General features: G+C 39.7%; 1 protein-coding gene across 1 annotated transcript; it reads left to right on the top strand.

Moving 5' to 3' along the window:
• The first annotated feature begins 633 nt into the window (after window positions 1-633).
• Triml2 (tripartite motif family like 2) lies at window positions 634-11679 on the top strand. Its single transcript, XM_008853615.1, has 7 exons — window positions 634-822; window positions 1309-1404; window positions 4467-4652; window positions 5853-5993; window positions 7676-7698; window positions 7861-7961; window positions 11132-11679. Exons 1-7 carry the CDS (start codon window positions 634-636, stop codon window positions 11677-11679), a joined length of 1284 nt encoding a protein of 427 aa, XP_008851837.1.
• The last annotated feature ends 825 nt before the right edge of the window (window positions 11680-12504 follow it).

Genomic DNA, 12504 nt, shown 5'->3' with positions numbered 1-12504 from the left:
TTTTAAAAAAACTTTGCCTTAGAGGGCAATTTATTAGTTGCTATAATAAACCTATTTTTTGGCACTTTAAGATCTTACTATATAACCCAGGCTGGCCTCAAACCCTAGGCAATCCTGCCTTAGCTTCCTGAGTGTTGGGATTATAGGTATATAGGCCACTATACTCCATAGGTAGTCTTCATGAAAACATAAGAATATTGATGTGAACCAACACGTCTGACCTAATAAAATATTCTTTTAAAAATGTATGTGCCAAAGTAATATACTTAAATATTAAAACATTTTTGTCATATCTTAAGCATTAATTCAAAAAGAAAAGGATAGCCTGTTGTGGTTCGTAGCTCATCCCTGTTATCCCCATCACTGTGGAGACAGACTCAGGGAGATTAAGGCTAGTCTATACAAGTCCCAGACCAGCCAGTTTTATGTAGGGGAGCTCTATCTCCAAAACAAAACAGAACAGAACAAAACAGAAATAAAAAAGCAAAACAGAAAGGATGCAGCTTATTTATAGAGTGCATGAAATACACACACAAGCTCTGAGTTTGTCCCCAGCACCACATAAACAAGAGCTCAGGCACAGAAGTGCCCCAGTCCAGAAACAGTCTGTTCTTCATATAGCCAACCATCAGAATGTCTCAAACGCTGAAGCCACAGTCGCCACCCAGCGTCACAGAAGAGTCCTACTGTAGAATACACCTGGAGCTGCTGAAGCTGTTCTGTGAGGATGACCAAATAACAATTTGCAGCAAATGTTTCCAGTTGCCAGTGCACAAGCATCACCTGGTTTATGAGATACATGAGGCTGCTGAGAATTACAGGGTAAGCTTTACGCAAAATCGCTAAGAAGCTGGTCTACCCCTTGTTGGTTGATTAATTGGACAGACACACTGACTCTAATGAAATATTCCCTTAGTTGGAGTTTATTAAGAAATACCACATTTGGGACTGGAGAGATGGCTCTGTGGTTAAGAGCACTTACTGCTCTTCTGAGGACCTGGGTTTGGCTCTCACCACCCACATGACTGCTCACAACCACCTGCAACTCCAGTTCTTGAAGATTCAATGCCCTTTTCTGAATTCTCTGGGGACAAGGCATCCATGTGGTATATATACATACATGCAGGCAAAGCATTCATTTGCAAAATAAGTGAATAAATAATAATTTTAAAAATTTAACAGAACCTTCAATATCAAGGCTAAGAAAACATGGTTAGGACTACTAACCTTTTTGCTTTCTGTAGATAGGAATCTACCTGTTCTCCTGCAATTAGCTTATCTACAATTTTGTGATCTATTTTATTATAGAAGTTATTCAAGGAAACACTGCATATGTTGAAGGGGAAACTTGAAGTAGCTAAAAGTATATTGGCTGATGAGCAAGAAAGAATGGTGAGGATTCAGGTGAGTGCTTTTCGTGATGCTGGGGGAGGAAAGGAGGACCTGCCAAAAATGTTAGAAATCTGACAGGGCCGGGCATGGTGATGCACGCCTTTAATCCCAGTACTTGGAGGAGAGGCAGGCAAATCTCTGTGAAATTGAGGATTCCATAGTGTGTTCCAGACCAGCTGGGGCTACAGGGAGACTCTGTCTCAAAAAAACAAAAAGACAAAACAGGAAAAAATATTTGAAATCCATAAAGGGGAAGAGACCTAATTTCTTTTTTAAAGATTGATTATATGTGTATGTTTGTGTCTGTGAGTTTGGTGGCTAAGGAGACCAAAAGAGGGTATTGGATCCCCTTGGATCTGGGTTAAAGGCAGTTGTGAGATACCTGACCTGGGTGCTAGGAACCAAATGGGGGTCCTGCAAGAGTAGCAAGTGCTCTTAGCCACTGAGCCATCTCTCCAGCCCCAAGGGCTAATATCTTAACGATAAAAGGCCTCTCAAAGTCAATGTAAAAAAAATTAAAAATTCAATAAAAAATGATCAAAGAATTGCAATAAAGTAAGGGCAAATATCCCTTTTCTGGAAATAAATCCCTGTTTTCATTTTTTTGTTTTAGTGATTTTTTTGATTTTTTGGTTTTGCTTTTTAAATATGCTTTAAACAAACAAAACTTGCCTGGTGGTGGTATACATCTGTGGTTCTGGGAGTTGAGAGGCTAAAGCAGGAGAATCAGGAGTTTGTGGCCATTCTGGGACTTACACGTGGTGTCCGGGCTAGTCTGGGGTAGATAGCATAGCAAGACTTTGTCTCAAAAGGAAAAGCTTCAGAGCCAAGAAAAAATAAAAAAAAACAAAAAAACCCCACCTAATAACAACAAACATACACACATATGTACAAATAGAGGGCCTGGGAGTGAATTGATGTAGAGTATTACAAGAGCATAAATAAAGCCCTGAGTTTGATCCCCAGTACCAGATAAACAGGACACAGTGGTGAAAGTTTGTCATCCCAGAACTAGAGAGGAAGAGGCAGGAGGATAAGAAACAAGTTCAAGGTTATCTTCAGCTAGAGTCAAGTTTGAGCCAGTCTAAGCCTACTTAATAGTCTATCCCCCGAAAAAAAAACATTTATAACTTTGCTTATGGTAGAAGAAATACAAATTAAGTTGGGCATGGTGGCACATGTCTTTAATCCCAGCACTTGGAGGCGGAGGTAGCTCAGCTTGGTCAACATAGTGAGCTCCAGATCAGCTGGGGCTACAGGTAAATCCTGTCCCCAAAAAAAATAGGAAATACAAATTAACCATGTTAAAACTGTAAAATCATTATTGAGATGGTATTTTGATATTTGCAGTCTTATTGCAAAGGATGCTTATTGCAAATGCTGTCCTTTGCAAAAAATAGTGACACGGAAGCAGGAGCATTGCAGGGGCTGTTGGTGACTGTGTAAGTTGTGAAAGGCTTTAAAGGGCAATTTAAGACTGGCTATCCAAGTTAGGTCTCACCATCTGCTATATACTTTTAATTTCTAATTCTAATCCATCTCTTTATGCTTAACCCTATACTATTGCAGGAGAGCCTGGGCCTTCTCTCAAATTTTACAGAATATAAATATCTAATGGAGACTGAGTGCATGCTTTCATTCCCAAAATTTGAGCGGTAGAGACAGCAGATTAGGAGTTCAAAGTCATCCTTGATTGTATAGCAAGTTCCAGGCCAGTCTTCCTGAGATCCTGTTTCAGAAAGAAAAAAGAGAAAGAAAAGAAAACCACTACTTCAAAGTGGCATGATGCAACTTTTCTCTTTCTTTTTCTTTCTTCTTTCTTTTCTTTTTTTTTCTTTTTTGAGACAGGGTCTCCCTATAGCCCCAGCTGTCCTGGAACTCATTGTATAGACAGGCTGGCCTCAAACTTACAGAGATCTGCCTGCCTCTGCCTCTCAAGCACTGGAACTAATATGTGCCACTGTGCTTGTCTGTTTTCTTTAAAAAAAAAATTGTTAATTTATCTTTTATCTTATATGTACGAATGTTTGCCTACATATATGCAAACGTGGAGGCCAGAGAGGGCATTGGGCCCCCTGGAATTGGGGTTAGGATGGTTGTTCACGGCCATGTGGGTTCTGGGAACTGAATCCAGATCCTCTGCAAGAGCGGCCAGTGTTTCACAGAAATACTGTAGCTGTTAAAGGGAGAGTAAACTCTAGAAAGTTAAGCACATTGGGGATAGCCACCTGTGTTGGCACATGCTCATGATCCCAGAACTTGGGAAGCAGAGGCATGGGAATCAGAAGTTTAGGGTCAGCCACTGCTTCATAATGAGTTCAAAACTAGCCTGGGCTATATGAGATACTTTCTCAGAAAAAAAATATCATCTACAAGACAGAGCTCTGATAAATTCCTTTCTTCTGGGATTTAGCCTCTCTGTCCTTGGACTCTCCCTCTTGTCTACATTCTTTGTTTTCTGAGACAGGCTCTGACTATGGAGACTGGCTGCCTTGGAATTTTCTATGTAGACCTCATTGTACTAAAAGTTGCACTGATTCCCTCTCCTCTTTCCCATGGTTAGAATTACAGGAATTGGCCACCATTCCTGACACCATCTTTTCTCTTTGTATGTTGTGATAAACCTTCTAGATGCTTAGTCTAAACACTTGATGTCTTCTGTGTTCCATTTCCCCCACAGTCCCAGGGAATCTCCTTTCTAGTTTCCTGGTGTTCTCTTTATCCAGAGGACATAGCTTAGTTTTGTTTTTTGGGACAAGGTCTTCTTACACTCTGCTCAGGCCTTATACTCTGCATTTCCTCACCTCAGCCTTGGGTGCTGGACTGGAGCTCCAATCCCTGTGCGGCTTCCTCAGCTGTACTGACCCAGGGGATTTTCCTCCATCCACATGTTGAGTTTATGATTGTGTGGATATCTTCACTAATCTTGGCTGAAATTCCTTTGCCCTTTAGATTTGTACCTTTTATTTCTTCCCCTTGTGTTTACACTGTGGTTAGAGAAAGAAAGAATATACGTATTTGTCATCAATTTATCATGTTTAGCCTGAAATCTAGCATTTCCATATCCAAGGAAGGAAGAAGAACAGAGTTTTAAAAAGATGGTGGAGGCTGAGTATAAGATGAGATTCCGGTTACTGAGAGAAGAGACTGATCTGAAGTACCCGAGACAGCCAGCATGCAAATTCGACCAGAACTTGAATGAAGCTGGTCAGAATCAACTTGGTACAGAGCTAGAGCAGAAGTCCCAGGAAACACTACAGGTGAGAGAATAGCTCCAAAATACATTGGAAGTCAGCACCAAGCAATATATCAATTCCAGAATAATTATCCAGTGACAGCCACAGGAGTATTAGGCATTTGTTCACTCTCTGAGCAGTTCTGTTTCTATGAATTTATCCTCACATGCATATAAAAAGACACGTAATAAAGCTAAATAGACCTATACATTTATTTCTATATATGTTATATCATATTGTGCTACAGATATACTTGCATCCATGGAAAGACATTTGGATATGACAGCACTAATGCTGTTTCCATCCAGAGATACAGTTGGAAATTAATCTCTGAAGGCAGACTGTGCTGAGGTTCCTATTTGAGCTCTTATTTTTTAATTTTTGTGTATGAATGTTTGCCTACATGTTTTTAAGTGCACCATGTGAGTGCAATGCTCACAGAGACCAGAAGAGGGAGTCAGATACTCTGGAACTGGAGTTACTGGCAGTTGTTAGCTACCATGTGAGTGATATTTAATGATAACAGGAGAGTAAATGCAACCTATAGCCATCAATACAGGCTCACAGAATGAATTGGGCTGTATGTGTAATACAGAATGCTATTTGTCATGCTGTGGGGATAGTGTGACTCTGTGTCAATGAAGAACTCTCCAAGACAGAAGTAAGTGCCCAGATAGTAGAATGCAACGTGAACTTTTTCCTAAATAAACATTGGAATTTATTTGGAAAGATAAAAAATGAAACTAGTTATCAGTGACTTCATTATATAAGCAGCTCTATTAATAGATATAATTCTTAATTGAATTATAATTTTAATTAGTGATGAAGCACTGAACTTCCGAACAAAATTTCATGCAGAGTGTGATGTGTTTGGGATGCATATTTGTTAATCTGAGTAAACAGATTATGTGGATAAATGCCTGCCTCAACTTAACACATTAGATAATAAATTCAAATTTCATTTATTTATTTATTTTGAAATGAGGTCTATGCACTAGGATGCAGGCCTTGAACCTATGATCCTGCCTCTGTCTTCAAAGTGCTAGGATTATAAGTGTCTGCTGCTGCCACGACAATCTCTGTGTTACATAACACAGAGAGGCAGCATGGACTTACCTGCTTATGACTATTTCTGAAGGAAAAACAGACTGTATAGGATAAAGTTGAGTAAGTAAATAACAAAACGTGTAAGTTGCTGGATGGTAATGAAAGATGCTTCTGCAGAGACTGAACCGTCTGGGGAGAGAGAACATGAGTAAACTGAAGGCAAGTGAATTCCAAGTTGCTGAACAGCTCTGCTCCCTCCAGAGGATCACCACAGAGCTGGAGAAGAAGTGCGGTGAACCTGTCTTCACATTGCTTCAGGTGAGTCTGGAGAAAACCCTTCGTTGCTGTGTTTGAGAACTGAAGAATGGACAGTAATCATTAGGGGTCACTTCCAAAACTCAAGATTCAGTGAATTTCAACTTTAAGAAATAGTGCGACCATAATAAATAATGTGGAGCTTCCTCAAAATCCTAGACGTGGAGCCATTCGGTCAGCGAACCCACTTTGGGCTTAAGTCCAATGGGAATGGTATTAGTATGTCAAAGAAACTTCCACACTACAAGGAGCGTATAAAGAAAATGTCATGCAGAGACCTCATGGATAGAGCACTGCTCAGCCATAAAAAGAATGATGTTCTGTCACTTAGGATGACTAAGCTAGAATTTCAGATCATTACATTAAATGAAATAAGTCACGTAGGAAGAGAAGTGCAGTCTGATTCCCATTCACGTACAGAATCCCCCCAAAATGATGCCTTCGAAGCTGATTGTAGAATGTGATTAATAAAGCCTGGGAGAAGTGTAGAAAGAGAGATGTGGGGTGAGATTGGTTGAAGGGAGCTGAGTTATAGATAGATACAAGACAGACGGATGGATGGAAAGATGAGACAGACAGTAAGCTCCGGTGTTTTACTGCACAATGGGGTTACTATGTATCAGAATATTACACTGCATATTTCAAAAAGTTAGAAAATGTGCTTTATTTATGTCTGTATTAAAAAATAAACTTAAGACCTTGTCTCTAAAACCACAACTGAAACAAACCAGTAAGTTTGGCATTGAGAGGTGCCTCTGTAGGGAAATTGGTCAATGCAATACAATGGAATACTTCATGACCATAAGAAAGAATAAAAACTGGGTCTTCGGGTACTGATATAGTGTCTTAAAATATCTCATTAAGTGGAGATAGAAAAATGATGAAAAGGTCCAGGAAAGACACTTTGCTCATTTCAGCATGTGAGGTGAAAGCTACCTTACCACAGAATCTGCCTGTGCCTTCCTTGATAAATTCTCAGCCTCCAGACTATGCAAAATAGACTTCTGATGTATATAAGCTATCTAGAATACAGTGTTTTAATACACCCCTATCAGATAGACAATGTCTTTTCAAAAAGTCAATAGTCAATTACTTTCTTTTAAATTCTTTTCATATACCTCTTTCGTTTGAAAAGCCTGTGTGTTAATTCATTCGTATTTTTCTTTTTTACTTCTTTGGGGGTTGTGAATGGTCCTGGGAATCAAACTGCTAAGCAAGTAATTTACCACTTAGCTATGGACCTAACCCTAACTCACAATATTTAAAATAAAATAACAAAGTAAGCCACTGAAAAGTTTCTGTAGGTAACCCCTTAGGAAATAGTTCAGTTCTAGTGCCGAGGCTATTTCCAGACAGGGTGAGCAGGTGTGACCCAATTATCTGGAGCTCCTGACCTGGCTCCAGCTACCCTCCTGGTCTAGTGGCCTTCCATCTGCTCAAGTCTTCCCACTCCAGCACAGAAAACAAATACATGGGTCCTATTTGAAAGATAAATATTCTAAATAAGATGGTCAAGGTGAGGCACAGGTGATGCGTCTCTTAGGAATAGAGTAAAATTATGCCAAGTGTTTTATCTGACTTTTGCACATGCACATGTGTGTGAGTGAGCCTTGGACATGACTTATAAGTACCTTGGTTTAAATGCCTGGTGGTAATCTTATCTCTTTTTTTTTCCCCTCTTTTAGAATGCAAGATATAATTTAGAAAGGTAAGTTTCTGGAAACAACTGGATGAGAAAAGGGTCTGATGTGTTGAACACAGTGGGTAGGAATGTTGGGCAGAAATGAGGAGGTTATATTTACAGATAAAAGTTAATGAGGTCCATCCCGATGGAGGGAGAGTCCTGAAGCTGATTGACACTTTTTTTTAGGAGTGAGTCCCTACTACTTCAGAGCCTAGAGCCTGCTGAGATCACAGACTTGAGTTCATGCCTGATACAAGGAATGAGCAAAGTTCTAATGGTGTTCCAAAGTAAGTAACACCTGCCCACAAGTACAGTATACCTGATTTGTATGTTTGCAGATGAAGTGGTCATCCCACCATAAATAAAATTGTATTTGGATAGATTCAAATTAGAGAACTTAATACACCATGTATTGTAATATATAATATAATAGTATTATATAATATTATAATAAATTACATATATTATGCTATTATATATTACGTATTGGACACCTATCATCAAATATGAAGATTTCCTACACAAATTTTTTACCATTTTCTAAAGTCAAAAGCATTGCCGACAAGTTCCACCACTTAAAAATTTAAACTCTGGGGCTGAAGAGATGGTTCAGCAGGACAGAGCACTAGCTGCTCTCACAGAGGACCCAGGCTTGGTTCTCAGCACCCACATGGTGGCTAACAACTGATGGTAACTCCAGGTCCAAGTGATCCTGTGCCCTCTTCTGGCCTCTGCAGGCATTGTATGACATGGGTGCACTTACATACATGTATGCAAAACCCACACATGCTCAAAATAAAAATAAACCCAAATTAAATTTCTGTAGGGAAATTTCAACATGCATTAAGGAAGGAGTGATTGTCCTAACTGTGATTTTGCTTTTCCCAGAATGCTCTTTTAGTGCAATCATACAGTGGCCTGCTGAGTCTGATGCCTTTTGCTTAGCATGGTGAAGTTGAGATCCATCCAGATTGTTACAGCATTAGTAGCACCCTCCATTTCATTGAATAATAGTAGGATATAAATACCAATCTCATTATCCTTCCTTAACACTTGAGTTGTTTCCAACTTTGTTGTGCATTTGCAAACAGACTTGACTTTGTTCTCCTGGATGACTGTCTGGCAGTGCGATTGCCAAGTCTGTTTTCCAGACTGTCCACACTGTTGTGCTTCCCGTCAGCACTTCTAGTATTTGGTGCTGTTGGCTTATGTATGTGGCGGCATTCCTTTTTATTTTAATTTGGAGTAACTAACTAATGGACTGTTTATTTACTTCTGCATCTCTATTTTGATGGAGTGTGCTAAAATCTTTACCTTGTTTTTTAAACTGAGTTACATCTTCTGCTGAATTTTGAAATTTCTGTATACATTCTGTCTAGGAGTTACTTTATTTTTAACCTGTGTGTGTGTGTGTGTGTGTGTGTATGTGTGTGTGTGTATGTGTGTGTTTGCACATGTGAGCCACAGTGCCTATGTGGAAGACAGGGGATAACTCAAAAAACTAAGTTCTTTCCACTACATGAGTTCTGTGGCTTGAATGCAGGTTGTCGTTAGGCTTGGTGGCAGGTGTCTTGACTTGCTAAATCATTTCACTGGCCCTCTAGCCGTTACTTACCAGAGAAGTGTTTACAATATTTTTCTCCCAGAGTACTTTATATTATCAGTTTCCTAGCAATACCTTTTAAATTTTGATAAAATTGTATTTTCCAATTTTTTCTTTTACACTTTGTGGCTTCTATGTCTAATTTAATTTCTTACCTGCCCCAACCCAGATTTTACATTTAAGTCTTTTTAAAGAGAAGGTCACCTGTAACTTAGGCTGGCCTCAAATTCACAATGTATTGGAGATTGGACTGGAACCACTGAGCCTACTGCCTCTATCTCCAAGAGCTGTGTGTGTGCGGCATAATGCCAAGCCTTGGGCCATAACCTATTTAGAATATTTGTATACAGTTCAATAAATGATATGGTATGGAACTCTCTACTTCCAATTTTCTTCTTCTTTTTTGGTCTGTGACTAGTAATTGCTTTATCTTACATTCTTTACAGATTTACCTTGTTGGTTTCACTCAATACTAGTTTTCTAGTCTGTAAATGTGTATACTGGTTTTTTATAGTAAGTCTATTTGTTCTTGAGATATTTAGAAATACCTTGAGGCCAGGAATGAAGGTATTTTTCCAGAGAGAGTTTACATTGTTTTAGCCAGTCCTCTGGAGATACTAAGAGTCTATGATAGCTTGCAATTTAAAGTTCAGGGCATGGGGCAGCTGAGACTGCTGTAATAATGTGAATTGGGTTGCCAGTCCAGCCACTGAAGTTAATTAAACTTGCTGAAGTTAAGTAATGGAACTTAAAGACCCTGCTGCAGGATTAGATGTTAGAAGTAAGAAACACTGAACTGGTCCAGATTTAGAGATTAATCAACTAAAGGAGCATGGAGGGTAGTACCAAGATGTCCAGGTTGGAGAGGGGTAGGGCTGGAATTGATTTGCAGTTTGTTGTATTTGAAATTCCCATATCACATCCAACTACTGTTGGCATTTTGTTTGTGGCATGAGTCATGAACATACAGATGTCTAAAACTGAAGCTAGGTGATGTCATCTGTGGGACGAAATACAAGCAGTAAGAAGAAGGACATTCCACAGCACCCTTAAGCCCCTGCCAAATCACAGTATTTGGTGAGAGAAGTAGTCTAAGATACAAGGAAGGCAAGTGTCTCTTTCCTTCACTTATAAGGGATCACCTTGCACTATTTGTTTTCAAGTTGATTTTCCAGAGGAGTCCCCTGGGCCTCTGCTAATAATTTCTTTAATTTATATAATACCTAGAGCCACCACCAGGAACTTTAGGAATATGACACTCATGAGGTTTTTTGTTTGTTTTTGTTTGAGACAGAGTCTCTCTGTAGCCCCAGCTGGCCTGGAACTCCCTATGTAGACCAGGTTGGCCTCAATCTCAGAGAACCACCTGCCTCTGTCTACTGAGTACTGGGGTTAAAGACAAGAACCACCATGCCTGGCCTGACTAAGGGGCTGTTTTTATGTGTTTTTAAGAGAAGTAGAGTGGTTAAATGATAAGCACAAGCCCCGAATCCTGTTTCATTAGCAGGTATTGGTTCTTCTGCCTGTGCTAGTCTTTGGTAGCTCTTTATAGACTTTGGGTTGAAGATGTTTCTAAACCTGTAAACCTGTCCTTGGCCTGTTATCATTTGTCTTGTTATTTCTCCCTGAGCAGAGCACAACCTTTTCTGTCATTATATTCTTTTTTTTTTTTTACACGACATTCATTTATCGAAGTAAAGCTTTGAGGTCTCCTTCTGAGCTCTCTTATGTTGCCTTTGCCATCTCTGTGGCTGAGACTTGTACCACTCATTAGAAAGCTGTTGCATGTTAGCAAGTGCAGCTCAGGTATTACTTCTCTGAACTCTAAGGTTAACTGAATTTCTTTCCATACAGGACATATAACTTTGGACCCAGAAACTGCTCACCCTTGCCTGGTGTTATCTGAGGACCTGAAAAGTATGAGACTTGGAAATACACCACCAAGTGTGCCTGATACCCCAAGGAGGTTCGACTTCGGTGCCTCTGTGTTGGCTGCAGAGAGTTTCCTCTCAGGAAGGCACTATTGGGAGGTGGCTGTAGGACAGGCATCAAATTGGCAATTGGGCATATGTGACTGTGTAGGGAGAAAGAGCAATAGGCCTCAGGTTTCTGGAGATAAGGTCTTGCTCATGGGATCAATGATGGGGGCTGATTACACCTTCTGGATCTTTCCTTCTTTAAGAAAGATCTGCCTGAGGAAAAAAATGTACAAAGTGGGAATCTTTGTAGATTGTGATCATGGGCAGATGTCATTCTACAATGTGACAGAAAGCTCCCTTATTTATAATTTCTCTGATCTTACCTTCCAAGGAGCAGTTAGACCTGTATTCTCTCTTTGTGTTCCAAACGGAGACATGAATTCAGACTCTCTTACTATCTGTCCCCCTCACACTCCTTCCTGAAATGCTGCTGTTAGCTCTTTGGCTCCCTTTGTGTGAAACCCAAGATCACCAGAGACTTGACAATTAAGATCAAGACTTTGTAAAAGCATTTGTGTAATTAGCCCAATAAAGCCCAGAGCCTTTGCATTAATGTTGCTTTCAACACCTGTTCAGTGGAAGGAGTAACTTTTACATTGAATTGCAAAGGGCCAGCATGAAGGCATTTGCCCCCAAGCCTGACAACCTGAGTTTGATCCCCAGTTCCCACATGATGGAAGGACAGAACAGACTCCTGCTAGCTGTCTTTTGGCCTCCACCTGTGTATGTGCATGCACACACGCACACACACACACACACACACACACACACTAAAATAATAAAATAAATAAAATGCAATAAACAAATTAATGAAGCATAACATTAATTAAAACAATGAATGCCTATATATCACGATAAAGAAATTAGAGAATAAATGTAGTCACGTTTCCTTAGAGCCAGGAAGGAGTACGACTGCAGAATTAGGAGTAGGAATGTGTCTCTTAATGATGCGTGCTGTTATGGATTCTGCCTCTGGCTTGGATGCATCCAATTCCTGACCATGAGCATGAAGACTTACTAACAGTTGTTCCATATAGAGAACAGTAACTTACTTTTCCGAGACATTGTATCTGAGTAACAAAAGGAGAGGACACAGAAAACGTGAGTATTTTTACATTGTTTTTTCAAGGATTCTCTATTCTTTCTGGCAAGGAAAATTAAATTTTATTTTTAAGACATCTATTTTGTGTCTATGTGTGCTCAAGGGCAATGCATGTGCTGTGGAGAGCATATAGGGAGGGTCACAGG

This window comes from Nannospalax galili, unplaced genomic scaffold (genome assembly GCF_000622305.1).
Source record: "Nannospalax galili isolate Female #2095 unplaced genomic scaffold, S.galili_v1.0 scaffold46, whole genome shotgun sequence".
NCBI classification, from domain to species: Eukaryota; Metazoa; Chordata; class Mammalia; order Rodentia; family Spalacidae; genus Nannospalax; species Nannospalax galili.
This window is presented reverse-complemented; position numbering and strand designations above follow the sequence as displayed.

Coding starts and splice junctions, on each gene's coding strand:
- Triml2 (XM_008853615.1), top strand. CDS start 634: ATGTCTCAAACGCTGAAGCCACAGTCGCCACCCAGCGTCACAGAAGAG. Junction 1,405..4,466: donor AAAGAATGGTGAGGATTCAG/GTGAGTGCTTTT, acceptor TATCCAAGGAAG/GAAGAAGAACAGAGTTTTAA. Junction 5,994..7,675: donor CTGTCTTCACATTGCTTCAG/GTGAGTCTGGAG, acceptor CCCCTCTTTTAG/AATGCAAGATATAATTTAGA.